This window comes from Drosophila subobscura, chromosome O, assembly GCF_008121235.1.
Source record: "Drosophila subobscura isolate 14011-0131.10 chromosome O, UCBerk_Dsub_1.0, whole genome shotgun sequence".
NCBI classification, from domain to species: Eukaryota; Metazoa; Arthropoda; class Insecta; order Diptera; family Drosophilidae; genus Drosophila; species Drosophila subobscura.
In genome coordinates, this window is record NC_048533.1 from 23,142,283 (window position 1) to 23,161,690 (window position 19,408).

The window sequence follows — 19,408 nt, forward strand, 5'->3', positions numbered from 1 at the left end:
ATTTTTAAATTTGAAAAGGCAGCCAAGGGGAAAAAGCATAACATTACAAACCAGCGACAGAGAAGAGAAGAGAAATAAATGTATAAAAATCGATACAACGTTTTGGGCGGGCATTAAAAAAGGATCAAACGGTAGGAACACGTGTGCGCACAGCCAGAAGGCGAAACGCCACGGATATATCTATGCTATCCCATCGTATGCGGTGTATCCTTGTACATATGTATATCCTTGTACACATGTAAGTCACGGAAAAGGAGCCGCCACATGGAGACAGAAAACAGCTCTAAGGCGCTGCACCGCACACCCATAAAAAAGTTGCCAGTATTCCCATTCCCTTTCCAAATTCGTATTGCCATTGGCATTGGCATTGTCTGGTGGGTCTGGCTCTAGCCCTGGTCTGCCTTTACACGATTGCCTTGGCTTTGACAGGGCATGGGCAAGGGAGACCCTTAAGCCACCTTCCCCAAAAGGTTCTCTCAGTCTCTGCCTGTATCTCGGTCTGTTGAGAAGCCCTTTCACACCAGCCGTGGACTGTGGGTGTATGTGTGTGTGTGCTCGTGGCACAAGTGGCAAAATGTTGTTACGTGAGCATTAAACCATATTTTAAGTTATTAAGTTATTGACAAAAGCTCACGTCACCCCTTATGTCGGGGCTTGGCTCGGACTGGGCTTGGGTAAGGGTTGGGTTGGGTTGGGTTGGATTGGGTGGAAGAACACTTGTGCGCTGCTTATCCCTTATGGCTTACAATGCCACGCCTAGACGCGCACACAGACACACAGAGTATGTCCCTGTATAAAGCCAGAATTATATGTCTGAAGGATAAAAACTTTTTGTGTAATACGAGGAGTACCCCACCGTACTCGGTACTTTTTCAATTTCTGTCCAAGCTGTTGGCTGTTCCGGCTCCGCATCTCTTCTGTTCAAATTTCAGCTGTAAATGGGAACATAAATATTGCTGCCAGACCCCCCAATGGGGTGTCTGCTGTGGTAAAAGTTTCCATCTCCGTTGCAGTCATTCACTCACATGTCCAATCCTCCGACTGGACTCCACGCTCTCCGTCTCTATATGCATTACACTCTGAGCTGTCCTTTGTGTGAGTGTTGAGACTGTGACATATTTTACTCTTTCTGTTGCAGGCGCTATGCCGGAATGTCAGGCCACCTCCGGAGTCTAGCTCCAGGTAGCCTTTTTCATCTGCAAGAGACATGAGACAAAGGCAAAAGACCGCTGGACATGCTTGCCGGAAATTGAAATAAAAGTTATTAGATTTCTTTGACAGCCACAGAACAGGCAACAGAGCAGAACATGGAACAGAAAAGAGCTAAAGCCACATCCCAAATATTGGAACTCGTAAATTGTTCTCAACTTTTGAATGCTTAAAGGATTATTTGCTGTGTTCGTTCCTTGCTGCTGTTCTATTTTCATTTACATTTTCCCTCTGCAGTTGTTCTTTTTTTTTTTGGGAAACAAAATACAAGGCACATAAATTGCCTTTGCAAAGGACACATTTGGGTCTCGCTCTGTCTTGCTCTCTCTCTCTCTGACTTAATGTCCAAGCAAATAAGCACACAGAGAGACACAAACTCACACATTCGGGCAGGATGGGTTCGTGGCTCTGGTCTGCTCTGCTGTCGTCAGTTGGTTTTGGTTGCACAGTTTTTCCTTTTGTTTTCCCAATGCCAAATCAACCACCGCCGACGCAGATAATTTGCCAAGGGAGTTGTTTTATGGCCAAAGGCTGGGCAGGGCAGGGCAGTGCAGGGCAGGGGTGAGTGTGTCTTAATATGTGTGTGGTTCTCTGACTCTGAATGTGGGTTGTGGCAAGTCGTTGGTGGGGTCAGGCGGCGCCATGACCTACTTTTGTGTGGCAACTTTTTCAATTTGTTTAGGTCGGCCACTGAGGCACTAGGGAGGGGGGCACTTTTGCTTGGCTTGGGCCAGAAGTTTATTTCATAAAATACAATACAAAGAATGTTGGGACTAAAGTCTACTCATAAAGCTTTCAATGGTTTAACTAACGACACCCCTGCGCACCCCTCCGCTCCGTGCTACTGCTGCTGCTGCTGCTGCAGTACCAACAGCAGCAGCCACATCAGCGCCCAGCTGCCACGATCGAGCTGCGGCAGTGCCGCATTCGTCTTGTCATCCTCTGCCTGATCGTCGGCACGTTGTCTCGTGTAGTGCATATCCTCGGGTCGCATTTTTCGGTGATCTTCCTCCTCCTCTTCGTCGTCGTCGGACATGTGCGACGGTGCAGCGGCAGTGGTGGCCTTGCCCGTCATCATCAGCAGTTGCATGCGCTGCAGTGGTGTCAGTGGCGGCTCATCCGTAGGCCGCTGCCAGTGCGGAGGCGGCAGAAAGGGCTCGTACGTCTCCGGCGCCTCATGGGCCCTGTAGCCGTAGACAAACATCTGAACAAACAGCGAGACGGTGCTAAAGTCCGTGATGACGGCCTTGAGAGTGCAACTGGAGTAATGGCTGTACTCTGCCACAGGTGGCAAATAGTTGGGATCCGTGTTGCTTCTGTCCGAATAGTGCTGAAGCAAAAGAAGAGTTAAACCAAGGCTAAAGGAAGGTCTGGCACGCACTTACTCCAAAGATGACAAACTTCACGTAGGTTATGGAATCGCTGTCGACGTAGTAGAAGACCACCGTGTGATTGGTTTCCACCGCGGACTCATTTGGGGAGGTCTGAAAGGTTTCGTACACCAATTGATCGCCTGGGAAGCAAATAAACTAAATTACAGGATCATCCAGTTAATAATAAATCACCTACCCGGCTGCCTGTGGCCAATTTCAATGACCTTGTCGATGTTGTCAAACTCCAAACTGGTGCTAGAGCCTGGTCCCTCCGTCTCTGTTTCCATTTCGTCGTCTTCCTCCTCGATATCCACCTCCAGGGCATCTCGCTTGATGTTGTCATAGAGCTCTGTCAGCTCTTTGCTCACCTGCCCGAACTCGCCATCATCCTCATCCTCCTCATAGTCCTCGTAGGGCTGCATCTCACCTTCAAACTGTCGATCGCGATTGATCAGCAACGAGGGATTGACATTCAAAATGGTGTGATTGAAGCCAAATATCAAAATGGTCACATCGAAGGCAGGCGTGGGCAGCGTATCTTCATGGCTCTGATTGCTGCCCAAAACGCTGATCATGCCCACAACCAGATGATCTGTGTAGCTGAACTTCACCTCTGCGTATATGTTCTGAAATGGAGGAAGGGAGGCAACGAGATCAGACACTCAATCCACTTTGGGTTGGAGTCAATCAGGCATGTCCACATCCATCAGCGACTGCCACCATTTCCGAGATGTTTACACTCGGCTGCGTATATTTCTGTGTATTTTCTTGCGAAAAGCTCACGTCATAATTGACTTAAGAAAATGCCTCAAATTGAAAATGCATTTAGCACAATTTTCACGATATATATTCTAGAAATAACAAGCGAAATCCTATGTACATTTCTGCCCCTGCCTCTGTCTCATTAGCCACCAAATCTCATTTGACATTTTGGCATTGCCACAAAACTGCCACATTTTTCGACAGTACATTCCTAGCCTTTAATTAGTTAAAGGCACATTTTTGTTCTAGTCGTTAAAATGTATGTGTTATAGTGCATTATTATTACTTTCAGTTATCGGGCCACAGATGCCATTATATTTGTATATTAGCTGTTCAAAATTTGTTACGTGGTGCACAGCACACAGCTCATAATCCAATCTGATTTCAGGGCAAAAGAAATAAACAAAATATTGAGTGAGTTTAGGGGAGGAGGAGGGTGACGACTGCCAGATACCTATCCGAAATGAAATTTGTGGAATATTGGATAGGAATTTTATAAAGTAAACAGAAATATTTATGGCATTGATTTAATTTCTTTTTATGTGCAAATCACTGGTAGAAGCCCCATTTTCTTAGAATAAAGTAAATCCACAAGTAAAACCTCATCAATTAATATACAAAGTTTCCTTTCTCTATTTCTGCCTGTTACATATTCCTGCACAATCACAACATACCCCCTGCAACCCCGACAAGTACCAGGTACAAAAGAATAAATGCCAAAAAGATGTAGTAAACAGTGGGCCCAGCGGCACATATACTGGATATAAATATACCGCACACACATCTACATATTGTTGTCGTCTGCAATGACGAAAAAACGACAATTTTTTGTTTCTATTTTGGGCTCTGGGGAATATGCAAACGAACGTAGCACCGAGAGGTCACTTCTATACTGTGTACATTCGCAATGGATATCCGGACTTACTTCCTCTGAGACGATTTCAATGTAGGTGATGGGTTCGGGTATCTCGTAGTTGAAGATCACACGTGGCTGCTCGCTTATGCCCGCAGGACGCGAGTGCTGGACATCCTTGAGGAGCAGCTGATCCCCCTCGATGCGCTGTCCAACGCCAAAGAAACGCTTGGCCTCGCTGCCCCTGAGGACAGCCTGAGAGGCAAAGATCAGCAGTAGACAGAATACTTTTGCACACATTTTTCCCTTTTTGTTTTGCTATTTAGTTGGTTGATTTTTGGTGGCACATTTTTAGAAACAAACACTCGGCCCGAGACGATCGAGAGATCTTGCAACGCGTCGCGGCAAACGAACTTTGGCAACTGTGAAATGAGAATGCCGAGTCGAGTGCTGCTGCTGTCCGCTGGGCTGCTATGTGCTCTAAGTGTTGACTGATCCATCGGTCGCTGTTTTCGCTTTCGTTTCCCCACACGGAAAGAGAGAGAGAATGTTTGAGAGCAGCGTTAGAGGAGCTCTCGTGGAACATGGAAAATAGTTCTCTTCTCCATTTGGTTTGGGCTTTTTCCTCCCGCTATACGTGCTGCTGCACTTGACCTGAAATCATGTGGCCATCATTCCAGGCGGGAAACTCTTTGAACTCTTTGTCAACGACCCCTGTCGTATATCGGTCGGGACTCGACTCCCAGGCCCCATCAACCCTTTCGAAATGCGTTTAAATTTGGCCAACGAAAGTCGTAAAAATAGCCTGAAAAATATATATCTATAGAATACCAGAATACATATATATAAATAGCGTGTGTGTCTTGTGCAAAAGAGTTCTTTGACTTTGTCAAAACACGGGGGCTGTTGATTGATCAGAATTGAATTATTCATGGACCCAAAGAATGCTCGGAACTCTACGCGTAAGTTACATTTTTCTCTGGCCTAATTGTGCAAACGTTTATTATAAATTGTTAATTTATGTAGCTCTAATTCTTTCATGTTTTTGTGGCCTTATATTTAATTTATTAAATGCTCATTTTGCATTATTTGTCCGTTTAGCCGCAGCTTTGGCCATTAGCCACACAGATACTGGGAATGGCTGCTCCTGGTTCTGCTACAGGTTCTAATGCTGCTGGGTTCATGATGATAACGAGGCGGAAGCGAATGCGAATGTGCCACAAGGGGTGGGGTGGCTGTGGGCCATGCATAATGGATTGCAATTATGGTTAATGCGCACAAGTGCGGCACGGTGTGGCCAAAATGTGCGGCACAGACTGGCCTGGCAGTCAGGTGTATGGATTAAAAATGATTTTGTGTGCACGGTAGAGTGTGGAGTTGTGGGATATATTCGATTTGTGTTGATGATGGAGCCGTACAAACCTTAGAAGTCCCTGCTCCTATTCCTACAAGGCACACCGAGGGGCGCTGCTGCATGACGTGCGACACGTTTAATCGAAACAGTCACGTACATGCAGAATTCTTTACACGGTACCTTCAAGTCGCATCTCCCTGCAGTGTCTTCCTCGTTTTTAATTAAATGCTGCGTTTGAGAGAGTGTGAGGTGCATTTGAAATGGAGCATGGCAGTGGCAGCAACATCGGCAACATGGCTGCAGTTTCGTGTGCCAAATGGCAGAAACATAAATTATGGAAAGCACCAGCCAGTGCTGCTGGTGCTGCAGGCCACTGCAACCAGAAACTGCAGCATAATCAGATGCAGACACAGCGACAATCCGATAATAGTTTGTGCTCTGTACCCGTGTACCCTGTGTGGCCATAAATTTAACTATTCCTTTCTGACTGAGCGATTGCACAACATTTGAGTGTTTCCTAAACGAATGTAGGCAGGATGTTGAATGCTGGCGTTGGCAAAACTGTTAACAAGTTTACAAGTAGCCACTTAGACATCAGGCAACAGCAGGCAGCGCACAGCTACAGCCACTAACAAGCCAAAGACATGGCCAAAGTGCGAGGCTGTCAACGCCTTGCCTTCCGAGTCGCCTTCGCGTCGTGTCGCTGGCTCTGACATTGATGGGGGCGACTCCTCCGCCTGCTGCGGATGCCCCTGATGTTTCTTGTGGTTCTTGTTTTATTACATAAATGAAATGAAATTATGGCATTTGATGATAGAAAATTGCATTTCCCCCAATGCGAATTTAAACAAATTTGTTAACTTTAAGCACACTCTTGACTTCTGGGCCGCAAATGTTCCAAATGAATGGCAGTCTGTGGCTGGCTCTCTGCTCCAATTAAAGGCATTTTGAATGCCATAAACGTTTACATTTTAGTTGCATTTTAGTGCATTATTAAAATGCAAAAGTGCAAAAGCAGAAATACACAAAAATACACTCTCTCACTCGTGTATCCGTCCATGGAATTCCAAAATGTTTCAAGTGTCTCAAGAGCACGAATCGATTGGAATTCGAATGCGAATGCATTCCATCAGCATCCGTGTGGCACTGCTGCCGCTCAAGTGGTTCAATGAAAGGTTAACAACACTCTACAAAGAAACGTTGAATGGCTTTTCATAATTGCTATCCAATGGGTTGGTTCGTATTGATGGTGGGGTAAGGTAGGGGTAAGAACGTTGGTCATAATGATGGCAATATGAGGCCATTCAACGGCCTGTCGATGCCACTCGGCAATCGGAAATGTGCGCACAAATGGCCCTGCGACCAGCAGCAAGCAGACCAGCAATTATATAATTGAATTTACCATTTGCAGGGACATTGGACATCGGACATCAGAGCATATGCACATCAATCAATCGGGCTAATAAAGCAATTAACATGGTCAATGGGCGGGTCAGAAATCAATGAAAGGTCCACCTCTCTCTGGGGCCCAATGACCAATGGTCCGGTTCGGTCCGTTCGTCCGAAAGCGGAAATTACAATTTTGTGCTGTGATTGCGGGTATTTTAATTTATGCCTCTTGCAAATTGGATTTTGACGCCGCTCCCCCACTGATACCCCCCCAAAAAATGCCCATTTGGCTTAGTCGGGGATTAGCCCCGAAAATGCTGAAAGCCAGTGAATTTTCACTTAAATTGAAATGTTTTTCGCTTTGTCGGCGCTTATGCCAGTCAAACGCTATAATGTAGGCTACACATTTCTGGCATAAAAACAATCAATTCAAAGGCTGCATCAGAAGCAGGAGCCGCGGTTGAGTGCATCTGCTGATGCCCCTGCCGATGATAAACAGTCAAAGAGTTTTCCCAAAGAAAACCTCGCAGCATAGAAAGAGCAGGCGAAAAAGGGGAAGGGGAAAGCTCACAGAAAGTTATAGAATGAAAACTCGACTCGACTGCTGTTCTGATGCTTGCTTGGGGGAGCAAACTTTTGAAATGATGATTGAGGTATGCCTTAATTGGATTGTTTGCCAGGATTGTTTTGCACCTTAATTGCATTGGGCAGAAAACGGGGATTTTCAATGCAGAATAGTCAGTCAGTCAGTTCTTCAAAAGTGAATAAAATAGAACAGATGTGTAATTAAGATTTGAATGACTTGCTTTCAAATTGAATTTCAGTGCGAAATGCTAGAGAAAGTCTAAGGTTGATATTGAAGGCCGATGTTCAGCCAATTGGTAATTGAAAAGTTACCAAGAGTCTAAAACAATTTCCAAAATACGAATGCATAAAGCTCACATTTTCTAGAGATCCCATAAAAAAATAATTATGTACATTGTATGTACATATGTATGTACATATTTATATACCATGTGAATATATGTATGTACATATTTCTATGAACTATGACTATGACTATTTCGTCTGTTTTTTCCTTCTGGTCTCGAGAGATAAGCTTTTCAACGAGATCAGCTGCAGGGCTCTCACTCACTCACTACACCCCAACATTGTTGTTGTTACGGCGATACAGACGTGATAGATCGTGCTCAATCTCAAGCACAAATCTGCAAGCTGCAGGGCTCTCCCACTCTTTATGCTACACACCGAAATGGGTCTCTTATTGTTGTTATTATTGTCGACCGCAAGCAAGAACCGTAAACAAGAACCGCAAGCTTCGCGGCTCTCTCACTTACTACACCACACACCGAAATTTGTCTCTTATGGTTGTTGTGGTCAGACAGACATGTTCGATCATGTTGAACCGCTAGCAAAAAACCGCAGGTACAAAACCGCAAGCTCGAAACCGCAAGCTGCACACAGAAATGTGCCTCTTATTGTTTTTGTTGCGGTGATGCAGGCGTGTTCGATCATGTTCAGACGAACGCGCGACAGAAAGCACTCATAAAACGCAGTTAGGAAAGCTGTTCAGATCAGTAGGAGAGATAAGAGTTAGGGTTAGCTTGCACGTAAAAATGTATATATGTACATATGTAAGTATGTAAATATGTAAATACATATGTAGCTGTTCTGACTATCGCATATCGAGCACACCCAATTCTACTACCATTTACATGGTACTTCAAACTGATTGAGTAAAAACCGCCTGTCCTGCGGCTGTAAAAGGGCCAAAGCCTGGCTATTTGGCATAGATGAAGGCACCAGCGCCAGAAAGAGAGAGCTGAGAAGTGCAAAGTAGATGCAGTCACAAAAGTGGAGCATATTTACCCAGCCAAAGGCAAACGGCAATGGCAAAAACTGTCGATTGTGGAAATGGGGGTGGCCAGAGCAGGGGGGCAGGACTTTGAGCCAGCGGCGATGGTAAATCCATTTGAGAAGCAGGCTCCAGCGAGAGCACTTGACTTGCAATTGGCGCCTGCTTAAAAACAGCTGCCAACGGTTGCGGACATGCTGTTCTCATCGCCTTTGTTGGCTCTTTTCTTTGTCTCCAGGATGAGGGCTGGAAGTTGAATCGCACCAACTACTACCAGGAAGGATGGCTGGCCACGGGCAATGTGCGCGGCATTGTGGGCGTAACATTTACCACCTCCCATTGCCGCAAGAACATGGACTATCCGCTGCGGACCAACTACAATCTACGCGGCCATCGATCGGATGTAAGTGGAGCATCCGGTAGGAAGCCATCAATCCTCAGCTAACCCTCTCTTTGGCAGGTCATTCTGGTCAAGTGGAACGAGCCGTACCAGAAGCTCGCTTCCTGCGACAGCTCAGGCATCATCTTTGTGTGGATCAAGTACGAGGGCCGCTGGTCCATTGAGCTGATCAACGATCGGAACACCCCAGTCACACACTTCTCCTGGTCGCACGATGGACGAATGGCCCTCATCTGCTACCAGGATGGCTTCGTGCTGGTGGGCTCGGTGGCTGGACAGCGCTACTGGTCATCCATGCTGAACCTGGAGTCGACCATCACCTGCGGCATTTGGACGCCCGACGATCAGCAGGTGTATTTCGGCACCACACAGGGCCAGGTGATTGTGATGGATGTGCATGGAGCGATGGTGTCACAGGTGCAGCTCTCCAACGATGTGCCCATCACCTCGATGGCCTGGTCTTGCGAGAAATTCAAAATGGAAGAGGGCGAAGAAGCGGAACCCGGCGTAACCAATGCGGGTGAGTTCGGGAGAATCTTCTCTATCTCTGAATGATCCCTAATCGTTCCTCTCTCTTCTATTTCCCCTTAGCCAAACGCTCGTTTGTGCTGGCCGTTAGCTTTCAGAATGGATATATTTATCTGTTGAAGTCGTTCGACGACGTCTCACCCGCACATATCAACACTTGCCTCAACGGCGCCCTCGGCATGGTCATGGAGTGGAGCAATTCCCGCGAGCTGCTCGCGGTGGCAGGTACCCTGCGCACCGGCATGGATGGTCATCATGGCCTTAAGCCATCGGAGGAGCTAACCACACCCACCAGCTACACGAATCTGGTCAAGTTCTATACGGAAACGGGAACGTGTCTGTATCAGGCGCATATACCCTGCAGCAGTGCCCCAGTGTCGGCCATTACGTGGGGCCACAACGACAAGCGTCTGTTTATTGCCACCGGAACGCAGGTGCACATTGCCTGGGTATCGCGGCGGGTGGCCTCGCTGCAGTTGCTCTGCCGGCTGGAGATACAGGCGAGTGTCGGCTCCGAGACGCTGCTGCCACTGCTGCCGCTGCCTTCTAGGATTAAGTCTCTCATTGGCAATCTGTTTGCTCAAACGATACGAGTGAGTGAGGGATTTATTGGCAATTGTTTCAGTGATTTATGATGCCCGTTTATTGCAGTGCTGTGTACCTGATCTGAAGTCGCTGCGTGACTTTGTGTCGCGGCCACCGCTCTGCTCTACGCGGCTGCACTGCACCATGATTCGGCACGACGATGACTCCAATCTGAGCTCGGGCACCTGCTATACGCTCTACCTGGAGTATTTGGGGGGCCTGGTACCACTGCTCAAGGGTAAACGCACCTCAAAGATACGCCCGGAGTTTGTGATTTTCGATCCACAAGTGAATGGTGAGTCGCAGTCCGCTTCTCTGCCTCAGTATTAATTATGTTTTCTCTTCCGTTAGATGCTCCTTTGTACTTTCAATATTCCGCTGAGGCCAAGAGCTCTTCGAGCTCCGGTCAGTCCACTACCACCGGCAACAGCGGACGCACCGACTCCTCGGACAGTGACTATGAGGAGCGCTCCTCTCGCTTTGGTTCGCCCAGGACGCCGCGCAAGAAACGAGTGCGTCCGAAGCGACGCAACCAGGCGGGCGAGCGTGTGGGCGCAGCGGGAGGAACAGCCGGAGCTGGCGGCAACGATCCCGACAGCCTGGATGAGCTGGCCTACGTCGATACACTGCCAGAGGTAAGGGGCATCCAACGTGTTCGAGGCACATGCAATCACTGATCAATCTCTCTCTTAAGCAGGAAGTCAAGCTGGTGGAGGTGACCTCCAACATTTGGGGAACGAAATTCAAGATCCATGGCCTTGCCAAAACCGTCCCAGCCAATTTAGGCCAAGTAACATATAAGACGTCCCTACTGCATTTGCAGCCGCGTCAAATGACGCTGGTGATCACCGAGCTGCGCGACGATTTTCCACCTGGTCCCGACCCCAGCTTCAATCCCAACATCTTCTCCGAGGACGAAGACGAGCAGCAGCAGCATCAACAGCAGCAGCTGCAGCACCACCACGAGGCAGTGCCCCAGGTGAATGTGACCACACCCCAGGATGTGGCCAACCTGAAGCCGCCGATGATGCCACAGCGACGAATGTTGGACGGAGCCTCTGCACCACTGATTGCACCCATGTCGCCACGCCCCAATCGAATACTGGCGCGGCACAAGAACTCGCTGACCGTGAACGGTGGAGGAGGTGGCAGCGGAGAACGAGGCTCAAACGCGGGCATCAGTCCATTGGCGCGTGCCGAGAGCTACGATGATGATTCATCCAATGACTCACAGGAAGCGGGATCAGCCGCTGCTGCCGCCGCCGCCGCCTGCCAGTCCACCACTGTGCTGCTGCATCAGGCACCCTCCTCCAATGGCTGCAGTAGTTCGTCCGGCCCCAGCAGCAGCAACGGCAGCGGCAAGAATCTAACACGTCCAAAGACCATAAGCAGCTTCAAGAATAGCTACAGTCGATCCAGCTCCAACTCCAGCTGCCAGTCGCGGCACGCCATCTCGCCGCTCTACTGTGATGGCGCTGTGCCCACGCTGCAGTCACCCAAGAATGCGGTGGCTCCGTCGGACATCATTTTCGAGAGGCCCGCCGTGCCAGCCGCGGGGCAGACCACGCTCATGTCCTACTCCAGCAATGCGGACTATGCCAACAATGTGGTCCAGGTGAAGAATGCTCTGATGTCGGAACCCGTGCGCTCAGCCAACAGTCACGTGAATCCCGTGCCCCTCAATCTGAATCTGAATTTGGAGCGCATGGATGCGAGGCAGGTGAAGTGCATGGCGCCTGCTGCATCCACATCGAAGCGACGGGACATGCTGTACATCGACGAGGAGACGCAGTCCCCCACACCCACCACGAGCAGCAGCAGCATGAAGCGGACACCGACAGTGGTCTCCATAGCGCCCGCTCTGCCAGACTCCATCACGCGCAGCTGCAGCGTGGGCTATCTGGACTCTGTGGCCATCACGCCCTCCGATGAGGCGTTGTCCGCCTTGCGCAAGGAGGCGCCCAACAAGCGTCTGGTGCTGGTGGACAAGCGACGGAATCGCCGGAAGCGACAGCAGCAGGAGGATGCGCGACGCCACAAACTCCAGCAAACGGGCAAATCCAAGAGCTTGGACTCGTGTGATCTGCTGTCGCTGCAAACGAAACTGTCCAGCAAGGAGCATGAGTTGGTGGTGAAGAAACTGCAGGAGATCTCCGACAGCAGTGCCTGCAGCAGTGCAGCCAACACGCTCTGCTTCAAGTGCCGCAACAACATGAACCCCAGCAGTGCCTGCAAGCGATGCCAGCCCACATCCAACTCGGTGCTCGACGAGATCACGGCTGTGGTCAGTGTGGAGCCCGCCAAGGAGGCACCGCCTGCCGTCGCCACACAGCCAAAGCCCGCGACCAAGAAACGCTTCGATGTCATTACCAGCTTCACGGACTCTCCGCTCTTCACGCGAAAGCATCGCTTCGGCTACGGGCGCAGCAAGGATGGTGCTGGCACTGAGAACTCCACCCCGGTGCTGGGACGTAAGCAGGATAACACTTTCAGCTTTGTCAAGCAGCTGTCCGAGGTGCGCTGGCGTCGCAAGGAGCCACCGCCGCAGGGACAGGTGAATGGAAACAGCAATGCCAGCACCTTGGAGAGGCAGCAGCAGCAGCCAGAAGCAACTGGAGCCGCCTGTGGTGCTGTCGAGGCCACGCCCGTGGAAGCCAAGGCCTCTGTGTCGCTACACACACAGGTAAGAGGATTATTCCATCACTAAGTGTCTTCCTTTTAAAAAACAACAACCTCTTCCAGGCTCTTACAACATTGGAGAACATCATCAGCCGTCTGCGGGATCTGGATGAGGGTCGTCTGACGCCTCCGTCAACGCCGCAGCGTCTGCCACGCAGCTCACCGGCCTCGCCGGCGGCCAGCAAGAAGAACAAGCGCCAGCAGAGTAGCTCCCCCATACGCCACATTCTCAACTCTCCGCTGCTGAATCGACGACAGCGCAAGAAGCCCAGCATCATCGAGAGCTCGGACGATGAGGGAAACCAGACGAATGGCTCTGGCACAGAGGAGAGCAACAATGGTGGCGGCAATGGCAAGCAGTATCGCGACCTGGAGACATTCCAAAAGGCACAGCTGCGTCAAAAGGTGAGATCAAGAGTCCTCCATCCCAATCCAAATCAACTCTAAGGGAAGTCCTTTCATCCACAGCTGAAGCGCGGCAAAATCGAGCCGAATGGCAGTGCCAGCTGTGCGAATCCGGCGCCGGTGCGTCGGGAATTTGTGATGCACAACAAGGCGCCCATGTGGAACGAGATGAGTCAAGTGTATCAGCTGGATTTCGGTGGTCGCGTTACCCAGGAGTCGGCCAAGAATTTCCAAATTGAATTTCGTGGCAAACAGGTAAGCAACTGGAAGTTTCTTTAAGTGAACGTTGACTAATTCCTCCTCTAATCGCACCATTTAGGTCATGCAATTTGGTCGTATCGATGGAAATGCCTACACCCTGGATTTCCAGTATCCCTTTTCCGCCCTACAAGCCTTTGCCGTCGCACTGGCTAATGTGACACAGCGACTAAAGTAATTTCCGTGGTCTACTAGTGAATGTGTGTGTGTGTATATCGTCGCAACGTATCGTATCCGTAAACGTAACCGTATCCGTATCCTTATTGTGCATTGCATTGCGCTCTACAAAATGTCGCCAGCTGATTGCAGCAGTTGCTTTTTTGGCCTATGCTATACATATATTTTTTATACCAAATGGCAGACGACAGACGATGACGATGACCGGACGACCGACCGAACGATTAGCGAAAATTGCTTTCTCATTTTGTATATAATGTATTTATATGATTGTGTGTGTGGTATTTAGGTTTCTGAAATGATGCCGTGTATTTTAGTGACCGTAATGAACAACACGTACCACCACCACCACCACTTGATTGAAGGTTTTGCCAAATGCAAAAACATAAAGCATATGTCTGCATAATGGGTGTGCAAACTCCACAGTCCGATCCATTTTTGTGCAATATTTGTATGACAAATTTTTTTTTTTGGATTAAGCGTAGCCGGGAGCAGGTGTAAATGTTTAGCCATAAACGATGTAATATTTTTTAAATCTAACAAGAACAAGAGTCGATTTTTAACACTAGTTTGTATGTTCAAGAGCAGCCTTTTTTGCATAGAGCTTCGTTTCTTGCTTTACTCGATTTAAGTGCAATAACAATTCCTTTCGTTAACACTCTCCTCCTCTTAGACGTAAGAAATATTTGAACTTGAAAACAAACCAAAAACCATAACGAAAGCGATTACTTAGCATATTTTTTATATGTGTAAACACAAATTGTGAAGTGAAATGTTGGAATGGAAGTGAAATGGAAATCTCTGTGCTTTTTCCTTTTACTCTTTTTGGTAGTTAGGCTTAAATTCAATGAAAAATTCGTTATTGTAATTGTTGTGAATATTGAAAATAAGCACAGGGGGCAGTCAGTCGTAAACTGACTTGGGCGATCAACTACATACATTACATACAAAAACATCATTAAATAAATGTATTTTACGTGAATAAAGGCTTTCGTTTTATATAAATAACAACATACTCGTATATAATGTAACTATAAAATATCGTTAACACAACCAACCTAATATTGCACCATGAAATGTTTCCAAAATATCCTACAAATTCTATCACGTCTTTTTAAATTGCTTCTCCAATTCGATTTCGGCCTTCTCCCAGTCTGGAATGGATTTCTCCTTGATATGCCATGAGTCGGTCTTGGGTCCCTTTTCCTCAGCTAGAAAAAATATAGAAAAATAATATTCAATTAGTTCAATCTTCGATCAACAATCACTACTCACAGCTCTTGAAACGCCTCACGCCCTCCTGCATATCCGTGACCATGTCCGATGTCACGTTCATGACTTCGTTGTAAGTGCCCGCATAGAAGCCGGGACGATTGTAGGCATTCGCATTCTCCAGCACGGCATTCCGATCGTGCATCAACGAACCCATGGGAAATTTGGCAATCGAGAATGCCAAATTAACAGCCTGGCCAAGGGCTGTGCCCGTGGCCACGATGCGATTTACCAGGCCGATGCGCAGCGCTTCGCGTGCATAGACACGTCTGCCCGTCTCTATGATATCCACAGCATTCGAGTATCCAACAGCAGCGGCCAGACGGACGGTGCCACCGTCGCTGATGGGAACGCCCAGACGGCGATTGAAGAAACCCAGAACAGCTGTGTCTTCCATTACGCGCAGGTCACACAGTAGGGCCAGCTCCAGGCCACTGGCCACACAGAACCCACTAATACCACACACAATGGGTTTGCGCGGATGTCGCCGTGTGGGACCCACAGAGCCCTCATGACGCAACAGAAAGTTCAGGCTGCCCCGATCCGCCTCCGCTTCGAGTTCCTCCAGATCATAGCCGGCACAGAAGGAGCCACCAATGCCGTACAACACACCTACGGGGGAGCTATCGTCCGCCTCAAACTGGCTAATGGCCTCGCCCAGTTTTTGGGCCGTGGCTGCATCGATGGAGTTTCGCTTCTGCTCCCGATTCAGTCCGATCAATGTTATATGAGAATCCTTCTCTACGAGCACCGTGGGTGCTTCCGCAACGTCTTTGGTTTCTTCAACATGCCTAGCAGCGGTTAAACAAAAACTTCTCCTGCCTGAATTTGAATAGTTTACGCGTTGGAATAGTTTATAAACAAATTTATTCATTGCACCGCGAAAACAACTGTGCAGTGTTGGGCAACGTTGAAATCGGGATTTTCGGTGCGCCGCCCTGCAGCACTGCTTGTCATCGCAGCGACGCTGCTGTCAAAAAGGGTGTGTGTGTGCGAGCATGTGTGTGTTTGTGTGGAAACAAAAAAAGAGCAAAAAGAAATACATTTCGGAACGCTGCGCTGCCAATTAAACAGATATTTACAATTAAAAACATTTACAATTTGTGTGGAAAGTAATCTTTGAACTGCGGCGCGTGTGCCAGCGCATTGCATTTGTGGAGCACATAAACACTTCCAGTGATATAAGCAAAGTACAAAACAGTCGCCGCTTCCTCTTGGACTACTCGACTTCTTCTCGGTGAACTCCCGTGTGCAGACAAAGAAAGGATAGGTTAAAACGGTAACAACAATTCCATTTTGCGTGAATATGCAATTACTGTGGGGCAAGGAGTGCGATTGCCCTGCCCTGCCCAGAGGCCCACGGTAACAATGGAAGACGGGGCATGGCATGGGCGTCCACAACAAAAGAACGCGCGAGTGTCGGCCAGGGGCGCCCAGCCCTGCGGTTGCATGTGGCGTAATGTCTCACTTGAACTTTAATTGAATTGGCATCCGTATTGTGGTTAAATCATGTCAGACCGGAGGCGCCGTCAGACAGTCGCGCCCGCCGCCCACCCTCTCTGCATTATTAGATCTTAATTGTGTCTATTTTTATCAGTGCGCGTCTGCCGGTGCGGTGGCTTCCGCGTCACCGCAACATTTGGGCGCACTCGTCTGTCGACACGCCTCCCCCACGCACTCCACCCATGCATCATTGGAGGCCTCCAGAGCCCGAGGGCCCTGGCTCTATGGCGCAGAGCAGAAGTCGAGCAACTGTTGCCATTTGCTGTGCTTTGCTCTGGTTGTGTGTTTGACTCGCTGTTCCCATTATTTTCTATGAGTGCCGCAGTCGAGTGTCGCATCATGATCTATTTTCGTGAATTTTATTTGCAAAAACAAGAGTCTCCTCCGAGCAGAAATGAGACTTTCGTTTTATTATGTCGCTGCTGCTGCCGCTGCCACTGTGCCTGTGCCTGTGTTTGTTGTTCTGGCACTGGGACACACCTTTCGAACACCGCCCAGCCTTTTGATCACACTGAGATATACGAGTGTATGCCAGGCTGGCCAGGTTGGCCTGTTAGTCGCGGGTGCAGCAATTCGGGCTCGGTCTGTGGACCCTAAAGGCAATTAAAGTATGTATTCAGAAATATGTTGCGGTCAGACAGTGCCACAACAGAGTTTATTGCCTCAAGTAGAACTTAATTAATTGAATTAAGCGCGCACGCATTCATTGGAAAGACATTCTCACATACGAGTGCACACTCCACTCCACTCACATCCATCCATCTATCTTGTGTTCTCTTACTCTTTTTGCCGGTGGCACAGCACACATAGTCACGACTCACGATGTCAACCGGAAGGCCCATAAAATGTGTTGTCGTCGGTGACGGCACCGTCGGAAAGACCTGCATGCTAATCTCCTACACAACAGACAGTTTTCCCGGTGAATATGTGCCTACAGTGTGAGTATCCGATACTTCTTCCGGTTCTTGCTGATTGCAGATTATTTACTAACTAACGCTGATGGCCATTCTTCTACTTGCAAATAGCTTCGACAATTACTCCGCACCCATGCAAGTGGACACAATACAGGTCTCGCTGGGACTGTGGGATACAGCGGGGCAGGAGGACTACGACCGCCTGCGTCCACTCTCCTACCCACAGACAGATGTTTTCCTGATATGCTACAGCGTGGCGAGTCCCTCGTCATTCGAAAATGTCACCTCGAAATGGTATCCGGAGATAAAACACCACTGCCCCGACGCACCCATCATTCTAGTTGGTAAGTTGCCAGCTCATGGCGCTCAAGAACGTATTGTACACATGTTTATGTGGCGTATTGTATTGCAGGCACTAAAATCGATTTGCGGGAAGATCGCGAGACGTTGAGTGGATTGGCCGAACAGGGTCTGACGCCGCTAAAGCGCGAGCAAGGTCAGAAGTTGGCGAATAAAATACGCGCTGTGAAATATATGGAGTGCTCCGCCTTGACGCAGCGCGGCCTTAAGCAAGTAAGTCATCAGCGGGGCGGCGCACCCACTTACGCACACACAAGCACATGATCTCACTTATCGTCTCTTTCCCCCCGTTATGCATTTTAGGTGTTCGAAGAAGCGGTGCGCGCCGTACTCAGACCAGAGCCATTAAAGCGACGCCAGCGAAAGTGTCTAGTTATGTAAATAAGGTAGCATGTTATTTGCTTTGTAACGGCCACAAACAGAGAGAGCGAGAATTCTCGGAAGCAGCAGCACATACAACACATACACAGGCATAAAGTACACCTTTTGAGCGCCCTCATCTACCTTAAACATGAAAACGAATCAAAAACAGATAACTCCATTCATTGAGCACTAAACAGAGCCACACACACACACACACATTTTGTATAAGTTGAAAATTGTTCGAATTGTATTATTGTGTAAATTGCAACACAACACACATGACTCCCTCCCGCAAAACAGAAGCAGCAGAAACAAAAACAGAAAATAATGTATCTAAATCAGCTATAGAAATCTAGTCAATTGAATCGAATGTATTTGTACTAATTGTAACAGGCAGCGCACGAGAAAATTATAATGAAGCAAAGCACTGGTTTCGTTTCGTTTCGCATATCATGAGCATCAATGCATCTCATTTCCTAGTTTCCCCTCATTAAATGTATTATAATTATCTAGCCAAGAGTTAAAGCATGATAACCTCTCCTAAAAAAAGAAAACTAAAGCCAAGGCTAATCACCCCGTGAGCTCTTAGATAAAAGTATCCTTTATACGATATTTAAGCATATGCAAGCATTTTTTTGACTAACTCGAATCGTAATCATAATCACACCTCCACTCATTTGACGCTCATTTGACACTCTGTCGCTTGAAAATTGTAACCAACTGTTGTTTTAAATTATTATCTTTATAATTACTTATTTATTATCCTAACTATAAAGAAGAAGGCAATGTATAAACAACTTTTACGGCGTAAGGATAGCAAAATGGTTTATGTAAATGGAATGGCAAAACTGCATTTAAATGTGACGACGTGACTCGAATAAAACAGAGGAACAAAAGAATCAAAACAATCGAAATAGATCGAATAAACAAAAGCAAACAATTCTCATAACAAAAACTGAAACAAAGAACACACAAAGATGCGTAAAGATGAGATGAAATCCCAGGAAAATTTTTGTACGAAATATATAGATATATAAATACTATATTTAAAATCTAACGAATCGAATGTCTTATGTAAATGAATTATAAACGAAGGGCTACAGTTTTTGGCTCCAGCCGTAAAACTGATTTAATACTTACGAGAAATATATACTGTAATTATTTAAAGA

At 47.8% G+C, this 19,408-nt stretch overlaps 4 protein-coding genes across 7 annotated transcripts in view; 2 read left to right on the plus strand and 2 right to left on the minus strand.

The window, feature by feature from the left end:
• Nucleotides 1–14,835, plus strand: part of LOC117896183 (tubby-related protein 4) — a 28,820-nt gene extending 13,985 nt beyond the window's left edge. The window contains exons 3-11 of one of the 4 annotated variants that reach the window (XM_034804267.1): nt 9,034–9,198; nt 9,256–9,715; nt 9,787–10,316; nt 10,375–10,603; nt 10,660–10,943; nt 11,003–12,991; nt 13,051–13,392; nt 13,441–13,647; nt 13,712–14,835. In XM_034804267.1, the coding sequence (XP_034660158.1) occupies nt 9,034–9,198; nt 9,256–9,715; nt 9,787–10,316; nt 10,375–10,603; nt 10,660–10,943; nt 11,003–12,991; nt 13,051–13,392; nt 13,441–13,647; nt 13,712–13,828 (4,323 nt within the window). In that variant the 3' untranslated portion in view covers nt 13,829–14,835. The remainder of the gene's footprint in view (nt 1–9,033; nt 9,199–9,255; nt 9,716–9,786; nt 10,317–10,374; nt 10,604–10,659; nt 10,944–11,002; nt 12,992–13,050; nt 13,393–13,440; nt 13,648–13,711) is intronic. The other 3 variants (XM_034804268.1, XM_034804269.1, XM_034804270.1) reach the window with 3 other exon arrangements.
• On the minus strand, nt 1,913–4,651 carry LOC117896189. The gene is made up of 4 exons (XM_034804277.1): nt 4,270–4,651; nt 2,779–3,208; nt 2,595–2,722; nt 1,913–2,539 (listed from the first exon to the last, which is right to left on the minus strand). The coding sequence occupies exons 1-4, from the start codon at nt 4,495–4,497 to the stop codon at nt 2,051–2,053; spliced, it is 1,275 nt and encodes a 424-aa protein (XP_034660168.1). The 5' UTR covers nt 4,498–4,651; the 3' UTR covers nt 1,913–2,050.
• On the minus strand, nt 14,783–16,072 carry LOC117896190 (probable enoyl-CoA hydratase). The gene is made up of 2 exons (XM_034804280.1): nt 15,103–16,072; nt 14,783–15,038 (listed from the first exon to the last, which is right to left on the minus strand). Exons 1-2 carry the CDS (start codon nt 15,971–15,973, stop codon nt 14,932–14,934), a joined length of 978 nt encoding a protein of 325 aa, XP_034660171.1. The 5' UTR covers nt 15,974–16,072; the 3' UTR covers nt 14,783–14,931.
• A 43-nt stretch (nt 16,073–16,115) lies between these two features.
• LOC117896192 (ras-related C3 botulinum toxin substrate 1) lies at nt 16,116–19,194 on the plus strand. The gene is made up of 5 exons (XM_034804282.1): nt 16,116–16,378; nt 17,404–17,540; nt 17,628–17,860; nt 17,929–18,089; nt 18,180–19,194. Exons 2-5 carry the CDS (start codon nt 17,425–17,427, stop codon nt 18,255–18,257), a joined length of 588 nt encoding a protein of 195 aa, XP_034660173.1. The 5' UTR covers nt 16,116–16,378; nt 17,404–17,424; the 3' UTR covers nt 18,258–19,194.
• Nucleotides 19,195–19,408: the final 214 nt, after the last annotated feature.